General features: G+C 37.6%; 1 protein-coding gene across 5 annotated transcripts in view; it reads left to right on the plus strand.

Annotated features, from left to right (window-relative positions):
* Window positions 1-25,389, plus strand: part of VGLL3 (vestigial like family member 3) — a 55,463-nt gene that overhangs the window by 7,685 nt on the left and 22,389 nt on the right. For 3 of the 5 annotated variants that reach the window (XR_005019694.1, XM_036850393.1, XM_036850395.1), the window contains exons 2-3: window positions 4,360-4,645; window positions 13,646-14,179. Coding sequence is in view for 4 of the 5 variants with exons in the window: in XM_036850393.1 (XP_036706288.1) it covers window positions 4,360-4,645; window positions 13,646-14,179 (820 nt within the window). In the remaining variant the exon portion in view is untranslated. The remainder of the gene's footprint in view (window positions 1-4,359; window positions 4,646-13,645; window positions 14,180-25,389) is intronic. The other 2 variants (XM_036850394.1, XM_036850396.1) reach the window with 2 other exon arrangements.

Raw genomic sequence — 25,389 nt, forward strand, 5'->3', positions numbered from 1 at the left:
TGAACTATCTTCCTTATCCTGACCCACCTTCCCTCAACCTGATTCCTCCTCCTCCAAATAGGCCAAGGACCAAAACTTCAAGTCTCTCTGGGATAGATTTAAAAATCTGTTATTCAAGTAAATTCAGAAAAATAGGATCAAAGAGCAACACACTGCTTTATGGGCTTTATAGTTTTGAAACATTGACTATGGGCTAGTGGTCCTTTCTTACAGGCTCTAACCATGTATCTCAGGATGAAAGAACCATTGCATTTAGAGAAGATAGCCAGTAGAAATTAAAAAAAAAAAAAATAGTTGTTTCCAAATATCCAATGATTCATTAAAATACTTTTGTTTCCTTAGAAAAAAAGTTTCCACATATGCACAGTAATCACTTGGCATTTTGTAGGCTTAAGCCTTGGGAAGTTAGTGGTATTTGGCTCCTGACATGGAAGTCTTTCTCTTGTCAGACAAATCCTTTCCCCGGCACATTCCTGTGCGAGTTTGTTTCTGTTGTGCCTGATGGCAGGCTGTGAGGTGTTTGGGCATGGTCCGCACTGCCTAGGCGGACTCCTTCACACTGCTACTTTCAAGTCTTTCTGAGTTAATTTTAACTCTGTGCCTGTTAACTCGGTCACTGTTTCATCTAACTCTAGGGTTCTTTTACCTGAAGGAAATTTGTCATTACTCTGCAAAGGAAAATGAGCCAGTTAAGGTGCATTCAATAAACCAAATTGTAGTCTTTGAAATTCCTTCTGATGACTTATTTTTGTTAATAATTCGTAAGTGTCTAGTAAGAAAAACATGAAGACTTCTGACAGATTGGGCTATTTTTAGGGTGTGATAGTGCATTTTGAGAAAAGTATGAACCACATTGCCTTTCAGCATTGATTCAGGAAATCTAGGTTCTGATGATTTGAGATTTATTTTCAAGTTTTAAATTTTATATATTACTTTCAACAATGAAGATAACACTAGGGAAGTTTCATTCCAAGGAGCAAACACCAAGTAAATACAGAATATGGCAACAGTGTACATAAATAACATGCTGAGTTTTTTTTTAAAAAAAGCGAAGGATTGATTTACAGTCACAAAAGCACAGATAACAGAAGGCAGTTGAGGCTTAAGAGTCATTGGGGAAGAAGATTAGGATAGTGTGAATGTTAGCATATGGATCAATTGCTGTCTAAATTGTGTGTTCCCGTTTTCTTCATGCTCACACCTGATGTTTAAAAAATGTATGTAAATTCAGTGTTGCCATTTTAGAAAGCTATCAGGCTGTTTGGATGCTTTAGAATTCTTATTTTAACCAGTGATGTTGATGGTGTGATCATAAATGCTCCTGTGTGTTGTAAACGTAAATATTTAAATGGGTACACTAAAATTTGTGAAAATTGATGCAAAATGCAAGAGGGGGGTGATAAATATGCTTTATATCCTGCCCATTGGTAGCTATATCATAGGCTCCATTTTTATTTTTTATTTTTTGATGGTCTCCAGCAAGTTTATTTAACTAGTAGAAAACCTGCCTCGAAGAGCTGGGAGAGAGGAAAAAAAAGTATATTTTATAATCATCCTCCCAAAATGTATTTAAATAGAGTAGTCAATATAGATATTTTTATAGTACCACGGCTATTTGAAAGGAATATTTCAACATATACTTATATAAATGCATATGTGTATATATAGATATATATTACATATATAGGAAATATAAAGATTATAGGGAATCAATGCATCCGTTGACAGAATTGACATTTAGAAAATAGACTCATAAAATGTATTTTGATACAATGGAAGATTTTGCTTAATTTTTCCCCATTTCATAGTGAAAAATGTATAACCTATTTGTATCCAACTACTCAGCAGTTGGTTAAAAAAGAGTAACATAAAATTATATAGCATTTCGAAAATTGTGTAATCTTAAATAGACTGAAAATCTATAGTTTAAATTCAACTGCCATCAATGTAAAAATTAAGAAATTTTATTGATACCATTATTGATCATAATGCTATGCTACATTTGCATACTAATGGAGGCTATATTTGCATTTGATTTGCAGTTCTCAAATCTTTCACATATATATAACTTAATTTTATTTTATCTAAGAATCAATTGCTAATTGGGATAAAATAAAAAATTGTCTTTCTTTGGATAATTAACATAGCCAAGGCTCTTTCATTTAAGGAATAAGCGTTAAAATTAAACAAATTAAACAAGTAGATGCAAAGCCTGACTCTCACAAACTGATGCTGCACTGGGCGTTAATGAGAAAAAAGAAATCGGTTTAATAGATAATACTGAACACTTAAGGCAGTGAAGCCACTCTGTAGATCAGTTTTAATTTTTTTCCCAAATAAAAACAGTGCTTCTTTCTAATATGCCTGAATATTCGGCAGAGTGTGTGTATTTGCTTAAAATGGTATAACTTCGGTAAATGCACATGTGCCCGGCGAAGCAGTACTGTGATTTGACTAATAAATAGTAATATTCATGTAACTTTATAATGGAATTTAAAGCCAGGAGTAACTGTAGAGGTCAGTTAGTTCAATCTTTTCATTTTATACATAACCTATGTTACTACGGTGTTTTTTACTATTGAAGTTAAACATAACCGTGTTCAAATCTGTGCAGAACAGATTGAAAGAATTTTATAACCACTCAGTCATTACAATCACCTATTCATCAGCAACGCATATTCACTCACAGGGAATGAATCATCTATTCATCAAGAAACGATAACCATACTGACACAGATTTCAAATAAAAAGGGAGATACATATAGTGAGTGTGTATATATAACAGCCCTAAATAATAAGCAGCAGCTTGTAATGTGCCTGAACATTTCAGACCCTACCTCACGCAAGAACAACATATTCATTGCTGGGGTTCAGTTTTTCGAATGAGGCATTTATAATTTGGGGCTACAGATTTGGGGGCTGGTAATTAACACTAGAAACATTGAGTCTTGGTTATGTGTTTTGATAACACTTGCCAAACTATGTGCTTACTGAATATTCTAGAATGATTTTTTTTCTACTGACATTCACTTTCCAACACGCAGTTTTTTCTGAAATAAGAAAAATGGTATGACAAAGGGTCAGGTTTTGTAGGTATACAGATGATTGGATGCTCATTTTGTCATTAAGATAATGAGTTTTATAATTTTTTAGCATTATTTTCTTATATATAATTTGCACTAAAGTTGTTGATTATAAAAATGATATGTGCTCTACGAAAAATATTTGGAAATGTTGAAAAGTAGGAATAAGAAAATAACAACCAAATACAAGCTTACCACCCAGAAAAAGAACACAAAACATAACATTTTGGTGATTTTTTTTTTCCGCACTAGATATCCCTCCCCTGCCCTCCTCTGACACATACATGTACACACATATGTACATCTGTGTATTTTTATTATGCATTCTGGGTCCATCACTTATAAGCTCTGTGACCTTTGGCAAGTTACTTCACTTCTCTGTGCCTCACTTCTTCATATTTAAAATATGGAGAGTAATAATAACCACATTATAGAATTGTAAAGATTAAATGGGGCAATAAATATAAGAGTATCAGTCATAATATAAACTATTACTAGAGCTACGATTTTGTTTTGAAAATATTTTAAAATTACCAAACCTTTTTCATTTTGATTTGAAAGCCATCCTAGCCATTGCTAGTATCTTGTATTATTTTCAGCAAGTCATCATAATACCTTTTTTTTCCCTTTTATGATAATGGTGGTAAGTGGAACATCTGAAAAATATGTTCCATGCAAAATGGATCTTCACACAGACTTATTTTGTCATTTTAGTTTGATTTTTGAGAAATGAGTTCAGCACATCTGCCAAATCCTTTTATAAGATGCTACATTCCTGTTTTTATTTTAGTGTATTTCATTTATGAAAACTCTTTTCTTCTCCACCCCTCCCCCAGACAGTTAGGCCTACCATCTCCATTCCTCCCCGTCCTGAACTATAATGTTGCTGTACATTAAATCTTTAAAATAGAAAAGGGAACAAAAATGGAAGGGATCTGTCACTTTCTTTTTTTTTTTTTTAAGTCATTCTCCTTTTGGTATATCTAAATTAAGAAAAAAACAAGCCTGCCTTTCACAGTCTGAGAATATACCATTGGATAACGGACATTTTTGTTTTCGCCAAATTTGAAATAACAAAGTCTTTTTTTTCAGGGTGGGAAGCAGAAGGCTGGTTTGGGGAGGGGGAAGATGGAGTAAAGCAAATGAAGAAGAATCAGTTTGTGAACATATGTTAATATTTAGATTTTTTTTTTTTTTTTTTTTTAGTGAAAAGTTAACTAGTTAATGCTTTTTTACAAACTGTCTTTGATACTGTGTTTTGTTTATTCCATCCCAGAAGAAGTTAGCGGTATACAGCAAGATGCAGGACTCTCTGGAAGTCACCCTTCCCAGCAAACAAGAGGAGGAGGAGGAGGAGGATGAGGAGGAGGAGGAGGAGGAGAGAGACCAGCCTGCCGAGATGGAGTACCTTAACTCTCGCTGTGTCCTTTTCACTTATTTCCAGGGAGACATTGGGTCAGTAGTGGATGAACACTTCTCAAGAGCTTTGGGCCAAGCCAGCACCCTTCATCCAGAATCTGCCATTTCAAAAAGCAAGATGGGGCTAACCCCCTTATGGCGAGGTAAGAATTCCAAAGCAGATGTTCTCCAGGGCACTGGCTCTGTTTCGCAACCGTCTGTACCAGGTTCCAGCTGGAGACTTGCCCCTGGAGGACGGATATCCACTCGCTTTTTAATTTTTAAGGACAGCAAGGAATTTCTTTCAGACAAACAGCTGGATCAGTTTTGTCACATGTGGAATGCAGGGTTGGAAAGGATGCAGTCACACCCCTTAAATTCCTCATGGAAAGTAGTGATGCAACTGGCCTGAGTTTATAGTGGCAGGACTGAGCTGCGAAGCACCATTCCTTAAGCCCCGATGGCCCAATTTGGATCTCTAAGTAATAGGCGTGCCTGGATCAGTGTTTAAAAATTAGCTCTTGCTCATTCCACTAGGTGCTACGTGATGACATAGCAGAGGTCCGAGTCTGGCCCAGGAATACATACTTTGAAAGCCTTTTGTGTTCTCTTGACGGCTTTCTCTGTCCTGCTTTGTTGTCATGTTAACTCTTCGTAGTGTACAACCCAGACGTTATTGACTGTGTCTCCCTGGCTTAGGCTATTTTTTTTGAACTCAGTAAAGCAAAGCAGTAGATTGGGCTTCCTCTCCCTTATTTCCCTCTATATAGAGGTCACAGAGAGGTGTGTTTGAATCTGATTTCTGACTCACAGAAAATGGTCGGATGACAACTTAATTGAGATAATTACGACATTAGAAAAAAACAATCCATCATTCCAATGGTAGTTTTAGAGAAATATGTGATGAATGTTTCTTCTGAACTCACCTGGTTCTAAGAAGAATCTAGTAAAATGGTTCTCAAAGTGTGGTTTCCAGGACCAGGAACATGTGCATCACATGGGAGTTGTTAGAAATGCAAATTTGTGGGCCGAGCCCCAGACCTACTGAATCAGAAACTCAGAGGTAGAGTACCTTGTGTTTTAACCAGCCCTCCCAGGGATTCAGGTGCAGGCTCAAGTTTGATAATTGTTGATCTAGTGCTGCTAAAAATCACAGATTGCAGCCCCCTTATTGGGACCTTCGAATCAGACAGAGGCTCCAGAGGGAGGCTCTGGGAATCACTGTAGTAAGTGCCCCATGTGATCCTATGGTGAGGAGAGGCTGGCCACCAGTGACAGGTCACCTGTGGTAGGTCACCTGTGGTAGGGGGCAGGTGAGAGGTGATGAGTGGTCGGTCCCCTCTCAGCATCAGAAGAATGGTTCTTTCTTGTCTGCCTGCCTTTCCTTCCCTTTTCTCTCCTCCCCTCCCCTTCTCTCTTTTCACCATCCCTCCCTTCTTTTCTCCTTTCTGATAATAAATATGAACAACATTGACATACACAGTGACTTTAAAGAGGAAGGTGGAATCCATATTCAAGTGACCTAGACCTTGGTAGAGGTGAATTGGGAAGCATACTGCTTATTTGATTAGTAATTATGGACTTCCCACAAGAACTGAGAACTTAGTCCTTGAAATCCCAAGATGCTAATAGAACCAACAATGTCCTATTTGATAGCACATTGTGAATACTTTTAATAGCTTGTGGAGGGTGAAAATAGGAAAACTTCAGTGAATTAGCTGGCTTTAATAAATAGTTTGATATATCAATAATAAATCCTATCACGACAATCAGTCCCAGGAGAGTAATAAGTGCAATGCCTAATTCTTTTAGTATACTAGCATATGCAACCCAGTGATCATTTAACTTGGAATATAGGAGCAAAATCTCCAAATTATAGCTAGATGTAAGAGTGATTGTCTAAAGTAGCATAACCATAATAGTTTTAAGTGAGGTGTTGTGTAAATGCAAAAACTCTACATATCAGTGCTTTTCCCATAATCTGCATGACTGAATGGAGAGGATCTTTGGAAGGCTGTCAAATTTCAGTATAGAAAGTGTGGATAATGGTAATGTCTTAATAAGTATTATTAGAATTTTCTTGGCATTATCTTAAATCTGGCCTTCAAATCTATCTCCTGTTTCATTCATTGACTTATGCAGCGAATATTTTTTTTTAACTATCCAGTGAATATTTATTAAGGTCCTACTATATTCTAGGTAGTGGGAATATAGCAATGGACAGGAGAGTCTAAGCTTCTACACTCAATGGAGCTTTCTAGTGAAAGAGACAGGCAATATATATATAATGAGATGCAAGGTATTATTTTACTTAAGGTGATAACAGATGGTCTCTCTAAGACTTACATGTGAGCACAGACCCGAAGGAAATAAGAGCGCTTCTTATCACACAAATATCTAGGGAGAAATTATTTAAGGCAGAGGGAACAGCCAGTGCAAAGGCCCTGAGGAAGAATTGAACTTGAGTGTTCAACGAGAAGCCGAAATACTAGTGTGAATGGAATGAAAAGAAGAGGTATAAGTAGAGACCAGAATTTTTAGAGCTTTGTATGTTACTTTATCAGAGTAGCCCAGGCAAACACAGCATGCTCTTCAATTTCCATCTCTTCCTCTTCCACTGAGACTATATATATCCTATCTAGTTAACTCACATCGTTTTCCCCAGTACTCAGGATAATGCATTTCTATGTGAAAAATATGGAATATGAATTGAATGATCGAGTGATTAAATTAGATGAACCAAGTTCATACCATGTACCCAGGATTAGAAAACAAAAAAATCCTTAATAGAGAATTTATTAGTAATAAGTTGTATGCAATCTTTGGGTACAGTTTTCTTATTTATAAAATAAGGGGGTTGAATTAAGTGGTTGTTGAAATCTTTTTTTCTGTGAAGTTCTATGATTTGAAATGTATTATTTACTTTCTACTCGTGAATAAAACTTTGCCATAGTTGTTTCTAGTTGTGAATTAGTGTTTTTAGTTAAGTATACATAAGTTGGGTAAGATTCATATGAAATCCACAAAATGTAATTAAGGACTTAGCAACTATTGAATATGTTAAAGAGAAGTATAATAAATTGAGATTCCCATGTCTAGTTAAGAGAGTTGCTGGAAATATTGTATTAATTGCCAAAGCAACACAGCTTTGCATAATGCGGTCTTTGGTTGGATTATGTTTGTTTTGGGTTCAAGTTTGGACCTTATTACTGCCTGGTTGCAATGTTATCTTTGATTAATTCTCAAAGTCTCTCTGAGATTAACTTCAACTATAATATGTGTTGATTAATACCCATCTCCTAGGGTTGTTGTAAAGATATTTTGATAATATATATGAATTATTTGGCATAGGGCTTGATGCAAGGCACTGACTGAAGGTCAGATGCCTTTTCTCTCTTCCTTAAGTAAGTTTCCACTCATTTGGCACATAGAAAACCAACCTTGGATCTTTATTCAGAAATACTGTTTTCTGGAAGTTTGTATTCCTGGCAAAAACACAGTGTTTTGGACATACTAAGTACTCAAGGCTATTGACAATGTTGATGGCCGTGGCAATAATACTTTAGGAGGAGCTGCTGACCAGCTGTATTAAATTAAAGGGTCTAATTTATGGCATGAGGTTTTCACAGTGCTACACGAGTGCTACAGTACTTCAAAGGAATTTAAAACTGAATTATGTTTGGTTGCAGAATGTATTTCCACAGTAAATCTTTAGGCAAATGATAGAGTGTCAGCTAATGATGGAACAGCGGTCATACGTTGCGTCTGTATCTTGATGGAGTTAGGAAAGTCCTCTTTAGGTGTTTTGCAGCTTTGAGGCAAACAGTTGACAGGAAATATTTGTACTTTATTTGACATGACATCACAACGACTACCTCTTCTCCCATTATATCTCCTCATGGATTGAGTAGGGCTTCTCAGTTAAGAAAACCTAATGAATCTGACTGTCTCCTTATCCCATCCAATAGAAGCATCGGCTTCAAATATGTCTATTCACTGACCTCAGTGCTTAAGTGTTATTACAGAAAGTGTGTGTGTGTGTGTGTGTGTGTGTGTGTGTGTGTGTGTGTGTAGGGAAAGCGAGTAGTTAAGTCGAGACATAGACAAATATGTCACTGGCTTAAAAACTATGCTGAGTGGTAAACTTGATATTCTTTTTCTTGTTGTAGTTGCAAAGTAAATGTTTTCTGCATGACTGATCTATATCTGTCTTCTTGGAGCAACATTCTCATAAGAAAGCCCTCTCAAAATGAGCATTAAACTTAGCAAAGAGGAGGAAGGGGAGAGAGGGCCTATCTCCTGGGCCGACTGAGACAGGGACGGAGAGAGTTGGGCGGCATCTCTAAGAGGCACTGGAAGTAATCGCTGCTGGGAAGCTTAGAACAAACACGTGGGAGGAAATTGAGGCCTGGTTTATCTCATTGTCCTGCCTCCAAGGAGTAGGGCATCTGACAGCACCCCTTGAAACTCTCACTTTAGAGTCACAAGGCCCATTTTTGAGCAACTCTAGAACAAAATACCTGGAGGGCAGTCTTCTGATATAATGGTAATGCTTAATGCCTGAGTGACAGAAAACACTGGAACACGTATCATTTCACCTCTGACCCAATGATTTATTTTTATGGGAAGCAGAACAAGAGGAAGGGAATTAAAATTAGAGCGAGGGCCCTCTAGGTTGAGAATGGAGTAGCATTTTTTTTCACTGAGGTTAATAAAAAGGTAAATATTATCTTTTAACATGGATGTTTCCAATCAGTATTTATTCTAACAATATGTTTTCTGGAGATTTTTAAGATGACTTAAGTTAGAGGTTCTACAACATTTTATGGTCCCATTTTTCCTTTTAATATAGTTTTCATTTTTTTTTCAAAATTAGGTAACAAAATATTTATTTTTTAAAATTATATGTTGAATTTTCTCTTGCATAAAATGTTTGCCCTTAGGTTGTTTTTCAGAGACATTGAAGTTTAATGTAAAAAGTATCCCCGCTACTGTGAAATTGAAAGAACCACTTGATGTTCCATGTTAAAGTCTTTTATGTCTCTAAGACATATTTCTGCTAAAAACCATACCAGTGAGATTACTGGGTATGCTTTGGGTGGGTTGTATGGGACAATTTCTTTTTTTCTTTTTTTGTTGTTGTTTAGAAATAAGGGTGTGTATGCATGTGTAATATTCTTTAATCCCAAATGTAAACTGAACCAAAGTATATTTAGACTTTTTGTACATGTTAGACTCAGTGTTAATGCCATCCAAATATCCAGTATCATTGAGCCCAAAGTCACCACAGAGTGTGAATATCGCATAGTTCTGAATTGCTAAAAAGTAATATTGCATGGAAATAGCGTGTGCAGTTTTTCATAAGCTTTTTCATCCAAAAAATGTGGCTGTGATTAAATACTTGTAAGCAAAGAGTCATGTAATGAAAAAATTTACACACATATGAAATAAGCACACTGATTCCCAGGCATGAAACAAAGAATATCATCTGTTTCTTTGTATCAAGAATTTCTTTTTTAACAATCAAGATACCAGATAGTGGTTTTGAAATGTACACTTGTCCATAAACATATTCTGTTCAATATAGTTTCATTTACTTGTATAGACTGCAACATTATTTTTGAAAAGGGCTGCATAGATCTCTGCAAACTTTATGTTAATCTCAGGAGACATACCGACTGGGAAAATATTAAGTTGCTTCTAATTTGATTTTTCCCTGGGGCATTTTAAAGCTTTGTTCAGCCTCTATGGGGTGCATTTTTTAGAATAGATTTCTACTTTCAATGCTAATGTGTTCACTAATCACAATACAATATGTCATAAGTAGGATAATATTTTTGGTAAGGAATTTTTTCATTATTCATATTTCTGCACGCATATCCAAAATGCGTAAGCATCTGTAAAATAAAATTAGGTCCGTGGACATACAAATGGAAAGAAACAAAAGGAAAGCATCCAGGGAAATGACATATACTCTCTGTACTTTTGACATTTTAATGGGGGATATTAATAAAGAGAACTCTCTGTCTCTGGCACACACCTGTGGGTTGAGTTCAGCTGTTTTTATAATGGGATTCTGGCCCCAAAAGAGATACAAATTATGAGCAGAATGAAGGGTTTGCCACCAAAGATTGGATCTGTGAGAACAAAGGAGCAGATTGGTGGTGGCAAAGCTGCACTGTATAACATAAGGAGCCTTTATAAACTCTTTGTATGAGTTTTAAACTTTAAACGTTAACAGCTTTCTACTGTGGGTATGATAGAAATATTCTACGAACGGCCATCATTTAAGGCAAACTGAATTTTCTTCCTACAGCTTACACAATTTTCCTTCTTGTCATTAGCAGCCACGTTTCATATGTCAAAGGAAGACCATTCTTAAATAGAACATATTTGCCTCAATGCCAGTAAGTGACTTTAAGTGCTATTTTCTGATAGATTGTGATTGTGACAAAACTAAGCCATTCAAGGAAAAGTTTGCCAGGACTATTGGAAGATTGGAAGAATAGTTTGTCCTTTCATCCTTTGCCTCTTGAAGACATCATCGCTTAGATTTCCTCAAGGGTTTTGAGATCCATGGAGATCCTGGGCAGGGGGTGGGAGGAAACTTGAATTGAGACACTGAATAGCTATCTGTCTATGGATGGGGTGGCTGATAGCTAAACTGTAGGGCTGATGGGGAGAGAGAGGAAAAGCTCGCAGTGGTAGTGCCACAGCCTTTAGGGAAGCTAGAGAAAGGAAATGTTTGAACAACCCGGTGATAATCGTAATTACGTTCATCAAATTACATATGTAGGGGTTGAGTCAAGTTATATAAGCTTTCCCTGAGGCAAGAAAACTATGTCCTGGAAGTTTATGACGTGAGAACGTGAACATGTCAGACTTCTGAATACTTTTATTTCACAGTACTTCTTAGGATATCTTTCATTCCATGGAAAGATCTAGCAAGGTTCTTTTGTGTGGAACCCAGTATAAAAATACTATTTTACTGTACTCGCATGACTAATGTACTAAGCAACCTTATCGTTATCTATAGATACAAATACTCTATAGGACATGTCACAGAATGGTTAGAAGCATGGGGCCAGAAGATATTTGGAATTAAATGAGCTCAAATGCCTCATATTTGATTGGAAGACACTGAGCCACAGAGAGGCCAACAGATCATTTGGGGTCCTACAATGAGACAGGGTAATTGCTGGGTGTCAGCTTTCTGGCTGAGCCCCCCAGACTCCCAGGCCAGTGCTTGCTTAGTTACCCTGCACTGGAGGCACCCGGCTCTCACTGGAGGTATCGAGCTTTCTAAACACAGTTCTGACTGTAACGCTCCCTAGATTAAAACCCTTTTAAGCTCACTGGATCTCCTCAGGACAGCGCCCACACTTAGTGCGTGGCTCATAAAACCATACCCATGTGGGTCTTTCTTAGACCATAGTCTGTTTGCCACCATCTGCCCACTGAACTCTTTCTTGTCCATCAAATGCTATTTGTGTGTGTATGTGTAATTTTTGGCCTTTTTTTCACATACTTTTGCATTAGCCTAAAACAGCAGTCCCCAACCTTTATGGCACCTGGGACCTGTTTCGTTGAAGACAATTTTTCTACAGAGGAGGTGGGTGGGGGGAAGGGTTTCGGGATGATCCAAGTGCATTACATTTATTGTGCACTTTATTTCTATTATTATTACATTGTAATATATAATGAAATAATTATACAACTCACCATAATGCTGACAGGGGGCGGAGCTCAGGCGGTAACGCGAATGATAGGCAGCAGCTGTAAATACAGAGGAAGCTTCGTTGGCTCTCTCGCTGCTCACCTCCTGCTGTGTGGCCTGGTTCCGAACAGGCCATGGACCACTACCGGTCCATGGCCCGGGGTGACCCCTGGCCTAAAACACTCTTCCCTACCTCTTCACAAGGCTAGCCCTCCTGACCCTTTCTATTTGGCTATTACTTTCTTAGGCAGCTTTAGTGCCCTCTCCCTGTATTTCCCCTTATGAGAGCACAAACCAAGTTACATTGCTCATGTCTATTTACTTATCTGTCCCCTGCCAGATTGTGATTAAAGGTGATATCTGTCCGGTCATCCCTAGTCACCCCATGTTTCACACATAGTAGGTCGTCTGTATAAATATGTCAAGACCATTGAGTGGAGAAATTGAATTGAAGCAAAGTCGAGGACGGTTCTCCCTCTTGCTTATTCATCTCCAAATGCTATTCTCTGATATCATTTCCCCTTCCCTAAACATCTCCTCAAATCCGTTACCCCAGTTGAATCTCCTCCACTCATGATTTCCACAGAATCTTCACCAAATTCTAGATGTTTAGCTTATACTTACAAGTGTGCTGTCCTGTGGCACAGGTATGATGAGAGCCAGCCATCCAGGCAGGCTACCTGTCTTCAAAGCCCAGTCTCCCACTTGCCAGCTGTGACTCTTGAGCTTCTTCTCTGCCTCAGTTTCCACATCTCTAAAATGGGGATAATAACAGTAACTACCTCATAGGGTTGGAGTGAGGATCCAATGAGATCAAATCCATGCAAAGCTCCTGGCCTAGTATTGGGCATTTGGTCACTGACACTAAATGTGAACTATTATTATTTTCAGTTTAGAAACTCCCAGACCTGTACAGAAAAAATAAGCTTGGAACATACTCTTCTTGATGGAAAATGGGGGTTGGCAAGCATCATTGTGATCTTACTTCCATCTGTTACTTTCAGCATTAAAATGGTTAGTTTGGGTGAAAATTGTATTTTCCTTTAAAAGAAACTGGTAAACATCATCGTTTCCAACCTACCTGAATCACGTCTATGGCATAAGCTTTTCTTACCTGAGACTTGTATACCTGTGACCTCTGCTCAGACTTGATGGCAGCAAGACACGCAGGAGGAAATGAAGCTTTCCAGTACCAGACTTGCCGACCTCAGCCTAGACTGTGACAGCCTAAGCTAAGCAAACAAAGCAGGGGACTCGTTCAGCACCTGGACCCCTGAGCACTGACTTGGCATGGCAACTCAGAGGCTTACCTGGTATCTATTCACCTCTGTGTGGGGAGAAAAAGAGTGTATACTAATTAGCCTGCTTGTAAAATATTGGACGAGTAGAGGCAAGTCTATCCCAGAACTGAATCTTATGTAAATAATGTATTTTTCTGTCTTCTCAGACAGCTCAGCTCTCTCAAGCCAGCGGAGTAGTTTCCCGACTTCCTTTTGGACCAGCTCTTACCAGCCCCCATCTGCACCCTGTTTGGGGGGAGTTCATCCTGACTTCCAGGTCACTGCACCCCCTGGCACCTTTACTGCCGCTGACCCCAGCCCCTGGTCAGGACATGGGCTGCATCAGACTGGCCCCGCCCCTCCCCCTCCCGTGTCCGAGTCCTGGCACTACCCTTTGGCATCTCAGGTGAGCCCGTCCTACAGCCACATGCATGACATGTACATGCGGCATCACCACCCCCACATGCACCACCGCCACCACCACCACCACCACCACCATCACCACCACCCTTCTGCTGGCTCTGCCCTGGATCCATCCTACGGGCCCCTGCTGATGCCGTCTGTGCGTGCGGCCAGGATTCCCGCTCCCCCGTGTGACATCACAAAAACAGATCCGACTACAGTCACCACTGCTACCTCAGCGTGGGCCGGAGCCTTTCACGGAACCGTGGACTTAGTGCCAAGTGTGGGGTTTGATACAGGTGAGCCCGGCAATTTCCTCCTTTCCATAAAAGAAGAAAAATTAATGAAATAAATACAGAAAAATAGAGGATGTTTTAAATACCTGGAAAACTTTTTTTCTCTTCCATGGAAAGTTCCGCTGTGCCCATATGTTTATAGAACTAACCATTTTTCAAGAATTCCTGCATTCCTGCAGAAACTGGTATGACTGCGTGAGAGAGGTCTCAGAACTTTTCTCCCATTTCTTAAGCTAGTAATCTTTTTCTTTGAACTGGAATCTCTGGCACCTTATATTTACAAAGATTTAAACACATTCTTTAAACCTCCCGTGTCTCTGTGCTCTCTACCAGTGATGTGTAATGCCTAACAGAATTCAGAAATAGAATGTTTCAGTAATTTTTCCTTCTCCCTTTTTTGTCAGGTCTTATTTATTATTTATAAACCAAACTGCTTTCTGGAATATAATCCATGTAATATAATCATGGTCTTTAAAAAGAATTATGGAACGTATTTTAAAGGAATGGATTTCTCTTCCCTTTCTTCCCCTTCCCTTCCTTTCCCTTCATTTGCCTTTTGTTATTTTCCTCCTCCCTCCCTTCTTTCCTTCTTTCCTTCCTTCTGTCCTTCCTCTTCCTCCTTATTCTCCTTCCTTTCTGTTCCTCTCCCTCTCTCTCTCTTGTTTTAAAGCATCAGACTTGAGATTACTCTAACGTCTATGTTCAACAGATTTAGAAAAAAATTGGTAAGGGAAATATTTCTTCACAGAGCATTCAGCTCCTCTCTGGAATTCACTAGTTCCGAAGGTCATGGTGTTAAATGTTTGAGCTTGATTTTTGGACCAAATTACTCATATTAATAGTGTTAATAGTTCTGAGTTCACAAAATCACAAGCATCACAGGCAAATCAGGTAGAAGACAAATCAGGTCAGTGATTATATCCCCAGAATCTACGTTCCAGTGGCAGCCACCTGCACCTCCAATCCCAGGTTCTTTTCCTGGAACACGTTGCAACAAATTAGAATTTTCTTCCCAGAAGTTTAAGGAAACACACTCTTTTCTTTTTTATAAATTTTAATTCTTTATTTTTTCCTGTGATGAGAAAACTCACTCTTTTCATAGTTTTTCTTAGTTTTATTCTTAGTGTGCAAGATCTTTCATCTGAATGCTGGGTCACAGCAGAGAAATCCCCAGAGTAATAAATGCTGAGCATCAAGTTGCGTTCACCCTGACATAAGTGAAACATTCTTATCTTGGTTAACTGGTTCTCTGCTGAGCTTTCCAGTTTTGGTCATTGCCTAACCGTACCCATTTCAGCTTCCTACTCAGCCTCTGGGTTCAAGCTGCTTTTCTAAACTCTCCGGGGACTTGATTCTCCCTCTCTAAGAGAAGAGAATATGATGGGGCTAACCACCACAGGCTTCCCTCCTTCCTTTGCCACATACTAACAGTATGAAGGTGACTCTTGAGTTGTTTGATGCCTGGGGTCAAATCTAATGAGAGCCCCAGTTTGGTAGCTGCCATCATTGGCAGCCAGTCTCTGCAGGCTCTCGCTTTCCGGGTACCTGCGTGGCCAGAGTTAACAATGCTCTTAGCAGGAAAATGGAACATTCTCTTCTTAGTTTGGGCTGCTTCAACAGGATACCATACACTGGGTGGGCTAAACAACAAACATTTAGTTCTTACAGTTCTGGAGCCTGGGAAATCCAAGACCAAGGTGCCAACACATTCAATGTCTGGTGTGGGCCCGCTTCCTGTTTCATACATACTATCTTTTCAGTGTGTCCTCACTTGGTGGAAGGGACAAGAGAGTTCTCTGGGATCTCATTTATGAGGGCACTAATCCCATTCATGAGGGCTCCACCCCATGACTTAATTGCCTCCCAAAGGCCTCACCTCTTAATACCATCACATTGGGGGTTAGGATCTAACATGAACTTTGCGGGGACACAAACATTCAGTCTATAGCATCTAACCTTTGCATTTTATAACATAAAGGGGAAGGTGGATGTGATTGCCTTTGCTCCCTGTTTCTCTCTGTCACTTATTACCTACTTTTGTACTTGTTAATTTTGGTGTGACCCCGATTCACTGACTCGTTTAGAATTTTGGCTTGAAATAATCTCTTTGGAATGAAAAGTCATCCTCCTACCTTTTGGAAGTAGAAGAGGGGATTTTTGTTCTCTCTGAAGAATCTAGAGAGCACCCATATGGGTATATTATATAATAGTTCTTAATACTTACTGAGCTATGAATTAATATGTATTGAATACCCACTATATAAGGTATTGCCAGAGATACTTCATATGTATTTTTGCTTTTAATCCTTAAACCAAATCTGAGATGGATCTTCTCTGATTCAGTTACTGATAAGGACACAGCTCAGTTTTCCTATTTGAAAACTGCTTCTTAAATCACAAATGCTCAAGGTGGATTTGAACTAAGACCTGCCCCAATCTAAAGAGTTGCTGGGGTAGCATCTCCCTGTTTATATAGGTAAAAGAGACTATTAATTAAAACTGTTAAATTAGACTGTAAATGGTTAATATTGAGGAATGAAGGTTTACCTTTTGGATGTATGTAGTGCTCCTCTTTGTCAGTGTGGGTTTAGGATGATGATCATCATTCTTTCCTGTCCCATAGTTTTAACCCAACTGAACAAACAAAGACAAAGGAATCAAGCAGATAAAGATCAAATCATTAGCATAATTATTGATCAGGCCAAATTGGAGATCTTAGATTAGGCTTACTACCATAATTTAACTTCCTGGAATCCTCAGCTAAATTTAGATTTTGGGAGATCCAATCCTAGGGAAAATCTAGTCTTCAGAGAAGATTCCCATAGACATCTTCCTTGTCACAACAGTTTAGAGCCTCGTTACTGTGAAAAGAGATGATGGTTGGTCAGATTTGCCTCAGAAAAGCATAGTCTGAGGCATGACTTACCTTACAAAGGTAGCAGGAGGAGCATGCACCTCCCTGCATGGGGGTGGCCCCAAAAAGAGAGAGTTGAAGGGGCTAAGCTACAGGGACTCATTTTCCTCTCCTATTCTCAGGCATCTTATCAAATATCACATCTCTCTTCCTTTAGGAAGAGTTAGTTAGGAGTGTTTTAGGTCGGTTTCCCCAAGAAACAGACTCTCTGATGCAGTTTTGGTTGTAGGAAATTTATGCAGTAATGTTCTCAGCGCAACATCTTTGTGCAATGAGAGAAGAATTGAACAGGAGAAGTCTCACAATGAATAAGTTCAACTGAACCTCAGCGGATTCTACAGGGAGCTCTAGATCTGGGATGGCCTTTTATAATTGTCTTGCCTTAAGTCAAGGTGGATGGGCTTTTATATTCCCACACTGATCAGTTACTGGATGGATTTGCCCCTGGACAAAAGGTCATGACATTAGGCAAGGTAGCCTTGTTCAGCTGAAAACAATTCCCAAAGCGAAACAACTGAAGGTCATGAGCTGCCAACAACAGGAGAATGAATATCTCAACACAGAATAGTGAGGGACCTGACAGCCCACCACAGTATCCACTACAGAGGGACAACAAAAGAGCGGCAGCTACTCTTCCACTTTTCTAACTACTTGTAAAAGAAGTTTCTGTGTAATAGGCCCAAGCAGGGAAGGTAAGATTGTTGAGAAGAATGAGAGATGAGTCCCTCTATGTAATCTGTGCAAAGCTGACCTGACCGTGCAGCCCAAAACAGCTCAGAACTCAACATCTTTGTTAGGTGACTATTGAGCAACTGTGAAAAGAGCCTGCATTCAGGTGAGACAGGCACGAAACTTCCCAAAGACCAGGTACTTAGGCCACCAAAATATAAGTCATTTTCACATTAAGAGGTAAATAAATTAATCCAACCATTTGGAGAGAAATTTGATAAAGAATATGCCCTTTTCATCAATAGGGGGAAGATTTAATACTTTCAGGTGCATTTTAATTTTGCAGCCATTTAATGAAATTAAGAAGTCTGGGAGGTTGAACATGATATAATGTTTAGTGACCTAAGAAAGTTTTAGAGTATCTTGTATGGTATAATCCAAGGGTCAGTGAAATTTTTCTGTAAATGGCCTGATAGGAATATTTAATGCTTTGCGGGGGTCACACTGTCTGTTGCCACCTCTCAACTCTGCTTTTGTACTGTAGAAGCCCATCACAGACAAAAAAATAAATGACCTGGTGGTGTCCCAGTAAAATTTCTATTGATACTAAAATTTGAATTTTATATGCTTTTTGTGTGTCATGAAATGATACTCTTCTTTTTTCATTCCTTCTTTCTCAACCATTTAAAAATATAAAATCCATTCTTCCATTCTTAGCTCATGGATTCTGTATAAACAGATGGTGGGCCTGATTTGGTCTATAGGCTATAGTTTGCTGACCTCTAGTATGTATAGTCCCATGTGAGTACTTGTTATCTATCGACATACATACATATGCATGTGTGTGCCTAGAAGTATATACCCCAATTTTTAATGGTCATTGCTCCTAGTAATTAGTGTGCAATGTGAGCTTTGAAGCTAGACTGCCTGGTCTTGTAAGCCCAGCTCTGTCCTTTCCTAGCTACAGGGCTTTGGGCAAATTTTTTAACCTGCTTGGTGCCTCAACTTCCTTATCTTTAAAAGATGTTTCATTGGGTGGTTTCAAGGATTAAATGAGTTAATGAAGTAAAACATTTACAGATGTGCTCTGCACATAGTAGGTACACTATAAATTCTGGCTACATAAGGGAAAGTGATCATACCTTCACTCATTTTAGCTTTAAAAAATTTATTATTGAACAATATTTCACATATCATACACTTCAGCATTTGAAAGCATACAATTCAGTGGGTTTTAGTATGTTGACAATGTTCTACAACCATCTCCACTGTCTAGTATAGAGCATTCCCATCACCTCCACAAGAAATTCCATACTTCCTCCTTCCACTATTACCTGGCAACCACTAATCTACTTTCTGCCTCTATGGATTTTCCTACTGTGGACATTTCATATAAATAGAGTCATACAGTATGTGACCTTTTGTGTTTGCCTTCTTTCTCTTGGCCTATGTTTTCAAGATTCATCCATACAGGATGTATCAGAACTTCATTCCTTTTTAGGGTGGATACTATTCCATTGTATGAATGTACCACACTTTGTTTATTCATTCATTCAGTATTTGGTTTGTTTCTACATTTTGGCTAATAAGCATAATGTAATGAACACTCATATACAAGTTTGTGAGTGAACACTCATATACAAGTTTGTGGGTGAACATATGTTTTCAGTTCTCTTGGCTAGTACCTAGTAGAACTATGGGGTTGAGTGAACCTCACTTTTTATTTTATATACCTCTCTATTTCTTGAAAATATTTCAAAGAGCATTTACTATAGCCATAATTTTTTTTTAAATTTAATTACAGAGTATCGTAATACAGTAATAGAAAAGAGTTCTGGGGTTTGGTAGACAAAATTCTTCTACAAGCATGAGGAGAGATGGTCCATCTTTTCTGAAGGGCCCAAGCTAGGGTGAGGAGAGTGAGGTGCCTCAACTCAAAATTTAAAGAGATACTCACTTTCCAAGACGTGCAAGTACATACCTCCTTAAATTTTGCCTCACCCTGCCCTGGCCCTACTTTCCTGCCTTGCCTGATTTGCTGTCACTTATTGCTCCCTCTGTTGAATGGATACTTCATATACATCACTCAGAACGATCAGTGTGTTGATATGATTGTAGGGCATCTGTATCTGCCCTCCTTGTGCAAAATACCCATCTTTACCAAAAGGCTGTTATTAAAATCCCACATAACACTTTCCCCTTTCCTTTAGTAGTCTCAAAACTGGGTTTTATTGCTTCCATGGGAACAATAGTTCCTGAATGTGATAAGAGGGGCTTAATTGAAAAACAGAAAGGTCTATGGTGAAATGAATCTGTTAACATTGCCTGCTACATACATCTCTTTGAGATCAGAATTCACTTTAGCGTATAAAAGGCTATTATGCATTCTTTAGTAAAGAAACATCTTAAATTTTGCTTAATAAGAGATTTTCCAATCTGATTTTCTTTGGGGCACATTTTGTTTTTAGCATACTTATTAACTTCTCATGGAATGCTCTTTGGGAAATGCTGTTTCCTTTTTTCCATCATAAAAGCCATGTAGCTTTCAACTTCCATCAGAAACTTTCACCTAACATTTAGCTGCTGTGAAGAGGTATAGTTTAGGAAGGACAGGTGGGGCTGAAGATAATACCTAGGAGAGTAAGCTGAAAAAGGGAAGACCCAGGATATGGCAGATTAATTTCAGTAATCTCAGAGTACTGTATGGGGCCCCTTTGTGTGTTAGGGAGAGGAGAGTTAAATGTGGAAATATTTGTGATTGTGATATAATATATTATTAGATATGCATATATGAATGCAAGAATATGTTTCTTCTTATCATGCTCAGATTTTTTCATGATGACATTAAGTAAATTCTGAACTACAATTTCATCTGTCAGTGGCCATAACCAAAAATAAATGCATCTTATGGAAATGTTGTCATTCTTATTTCCTGTTATTACCAATAATTTACCTAATGTAAGACATACAATGTTGTATATTCCAGCCAGTTTGAATTAATTTTTCAAGTAAAGATTTGTTAATGAGGTCTTGTTATTGAATTACAAAGTTGACTTTATAAGTTCTACTTCATCCACTGTATTTAAATTTACAGAAAGGAAAAAGAGTCATGATTTGTGGTATGACTTTTTTTCTATAAACACAAGCTGCTCATAGCTTGAGCTTGTTTTCATCTCTAGATTCACAGATATATTTTTCTTAGGCTGCCTCAAGTTATTTTAACTCCAATTTTGTTATAAATTTATCTTTTTTTTTACTTTGAGAAATGTTACAATAACTCAATATAAAATATACATAAACAACTTAGAGTTGAGGTGTACATATTCTTCTTGACAAGATACACTTAGGTTAGCCTAAAATTAAAAAATAAAACGATATTCAACAATATTCTGTGCTATATCACAGGTTTAAGAAATCTGGAGCTAAAAGAGCATTTACATATATTGATGTACCTTCTGGTTTCTCAAACATTTTATCATATAAGCATTTACCATACATTTGTATAAGTAGTAGATTCAATGAGTGAATCATTATGTGATTCCGCCCCAAAGTGTGATTATAGCCAGATATCAAACATTCACCTCTCATTGATGAACATACCTTCAGATATTGAGTGAAATCAAGATTATATATCAAAGAATGGGACATCAGTTCCTATGAGACAGAGAAAAACTGTAACTATAATAATCAATAGATCTAAAAATGCAGGTTTGTGAAATTTTCCATAAGTACAGGAAGCTATGTTTCTAGTATTCTCTCAAATGTTGAGGCATATACCAAATTATTTCTGAAGAGACTTTTATACCAATGGGCTTGATTAACCTGCAAATAGAAATACTCTGTTAAGAAACCTGGAAAAAATATTTTTGAGCTCTTAAATTTTGATAGTGAACACGGAACACTGGGCAACAATAGGGAAGTTAGGAGTTCACAAGCGTCCTTCTTTTATTTTTTTCTTCATAGACACTATGTGTCTGATAATATCATAAAAGTAGAATCACCTTAGATGGTTTTCTGAATTTTTTATGATATAAGGCCTATAAACTATATATATATATTTATATATGTGTAAATGTTTATACATATATGCACTTATATATGTATAAATATGTGTTCATAGTTCTACATATATATTTATAGTTTTATATATATATATGTGTATATATATATATATATATATATATAAATCTGGTTTAATCTGAATCTTCTAATCTGAATATTTTGTGAGAGACGTCTTTCATAAATGACCAAAAATGCATTTTAATGCAATCTAAGTTGTAATTATTATTGCTCAAAATTATTATGCAGTGTTCCCTTTGAAATAAGCTAATTAAACTACTTCATTGGTTAAGATCAGTCTTGCTTAATACTATATAGATGCTTTACATTGAAATCCATTAGAAATATAAATATCTTTGTTTTATCAAATATAGGAAGTAAAAGAGCCGGGTAAAAATAGCTCACATACTAGAGCAGCAAATGGAGAAGCAGTTTCTCTCCATGAAAGAGAAATGGATATAAAGTTACCACTTGCTTTTCCATCCAGCCTGTAAGTTACCATCTCTCTAGATCACCTCTCAAGACCCATGCTTCCTTGTAGGTGGTCTGGTGCTGACAAGCTTTTATTTGGAATATTAAGGGTATCAAAATCATGGAGCTTTGCATCCAGTAACTTCTTGGAAATCATTTCTCTCTCTAAACATATACATTTACAATAAAAGACCAAAGGAAACCAAGAGTTACCAACCTAAGACATTTGAATATTTACCTGATAGCCTAGTGCCCCAATTCCAGGCCTTATAATGAAAGAGAAATATGCTAAATTTGGAGAGAGATCATTGAGAGCCACAGTAATAATTAACAGGACAGTATGAGCGCTAAAAAATATTAAAACACCAAGATATTTTTCAGCATAGAGAAGAGAAGGCATCAAAGCAACACATACGATAGGAGCTCAACTACAAGCAGTTTCTCTCTTTTCCATTTCACCGCTTCTTTGAAACATATATACTAGTCATTTAATATATATAGGAAGGTTATGGGGTTGGTGATTCATTGAAGTCTTTCCTGACGTTATTAATGATTTTTATAAATGAAGAAGTTAAGGAATTTTATTTAATAATGTCATAAAATAGAATAGACACAGAAGCTTACTTCTAATCATTTGATTTCAGCAGGGAGACACATTAAATGGCATTTTAATACAGAAGCCATCCCTAGGACTATGTGATTTTTCAATGACAGTCACGCTGGTCGATAGAGATTTATAGATTTCTGGGTACTTACCTTGAGGGCAATATCTCAATTAGAATAGTTAAAATGTCACAAAGAAATAGTTGTGGTTTAAAAAAATACTAGGAAGAATGTTTATAAAGTGATACTTCCTGTGGACTCTTTTTTTTTTTTTACAGTTTATTATGATTTGGTGACAGTAAAGACTTTAGTAATTAACAACTGATTGCTTCACACTTTCTGTAATCCTTTTTCTTTTTCTTTGGCCTATGGCATAAGTCTATTTTCCACTGAGAGGGAAAAAAAAGAAAAAACACCAAAGGTATGTTACAGTATTTACACACTCTTGAATGGTGTTAGTTGTATAAGGCACATGTCCAGAATGACAGTTTCGTGACCAGAAGGGTAATGGAAACCATCTTCGAGATGCATGCAAAAGGCCAGGAGATCCCAGCCAGAGAGTGAGATCTGCATGAAAAGTAGCAGGATGGTAAATCAGAGGGAGAAATGCATTCCAGAGCACTGCTGTCAGTTTTGAGTATCCAGGGCTGGATTCTGCAGGACCTTAATGAAACTCCTCGGCTCTCCCAGGGCCATGTAGATCTTGCCCATGCTCTCTCCCGGCCCTTCATCCTTAGAATGGTGCCATAATGTCACAATACCCGAAACCTGGGGATTTCTTCCCACAGATCCTCCTCCGACCTTATAGGACAAATGCAAGAGCCTTCTGAGAGGATTCTGAATGTTTTAGGATGCATTTGCATAATAATACAAATAATTGCCTGTGTGATATGTGTGTGTGAATCCTTGTGAAAGACATCTTGATTAAGGGAAAATGCTATTTTTCATACATTGCTGGTAGAAAATTAAAGAATTGTAGGCTTTTTAAAAAAGTGAACTAGAAAATGTATTACAGTTAAAAATTCTCATAACCTTTGGCACAGTATTCTTCCTCTTGTGAGTCTATGCCACACAAATACAAGCAGCAGCATATGAGGATAGAGGTACAAAAATGTGTATTGTGACAATATTCATAGTAGCAAAAAAGTGGAATCAAGTGACTGCCATCAAGAAGGTAATCTATGAATGAAGTATGTTTTGTGTGGTATTGCTGACTGAAACAAAAAAAAAAGATGAAGAAGTGCCTATAGATGCCCTTTTTGTAAAAAATGGATGGCAAGAAATCCTGCATATGTGTACATGTACTTACAATTCAATGAAAGAAGAGAAGACTAGTTTGCCAATTTGTGTTTCCTTTTGGGGCTGAAGGTATTGGGGTCACTAATATGAGTTTAAGGGGGAGAGAATAAGAGAAAAAATGTGTATGTATGTATGTATGTGCATATGTGTGTGTAAGAGAAAGAGACAAGGAAAAAGAGAGGAGAAAGATTGATTTTATCAATAATTTACTCTTTCCCCCAAACTTAGGGGCTCATAAAATGATGGTAAATACAGGAACGTTAATCTTTGCAGAGATGTTTATGGAAAAAGCAGAGGGCCAAAAAATAGAGTCCAGGACCCGCATCTTCATGTAGCTATATTATGCTGAGCAAGTCTCACAACTTCTCCACTCCTCTTCCTTAGATGCAAAATGGAGATGATACTCCCTACTCTGGCACAACTAGGAGATTCCAATGAACTAATGAACATGGTTGTGTTTTCTAGATGGTGACACATGGTGCAGAGCTAAAGCTCTCATTATTCTTAATAAATATGGTGCATTTCAAACAGAAAAAGTCACACTGGAGACGTGAAGCATCATGCATAATTGAAATGCAAACTTTAAATACCTCTATCACTTCCTGACTATTTCTAATTTCATTTGTTTCTGTTCTTGAAGAATAGCTGTGATATTTATTGGAGTCAAATTTCGCAGTAGTGGTGTTTGCTGGTATTGACCATACCTTGAAAACTGGGTGGTTTTGTATTGATTGGGCAGATTATGAGAGAAGGGAGGATAAAGAATCAAGAAGATAAGGATTTGAAGGGTCATCAGAATATACATCTTTGACATTTTTAAACATAGTTTTCTCCATCTAAACGCTCTACCATGTGGTAGAGGTTACTTAATAAGTACATCCTATCCCATTGTGCTTATGGATGGTTGAGATATTTGTTCTTGACACTCACATAGATCGAAAGGAAATCTTATGTGCAGAATAAGGAAGTTAGACTATGCGTATAATTAGATTCACCAAAGCTCCATTAATACATGCTAATCTTCAAAAGTTGTGAACTAAAAATGGATTCATGTTCCATTCTAGTATTAATTTTGTGAACAAGTTGCTATCAGTAGCTATATAAATTGGGTGGCATCTCTTGCTTTCTGAAATGTTTTCTTAAAAATTGCAAGCAAAATTGGGCAACACCATTATCTTTTGATTATTTTCTTGAAGGA

The sequence above is a fragment of the Balaenoptera musculus genome, chromosome 4 (genome assembly GCF_009873245.2).
Source record: "Balaenoptera musculus isolate JJ_BM4_2016_0621 chromosome 4, mBalMus1.pri.v3, whole genome shotgun sequence".
NCBI classification, from domain to species: Eukaryota; Metazoa; Chordata; class Mammalia; order Artiodactyla; family Balaenopteridae; genus Balaenoptera; species Balaenoptera musculus.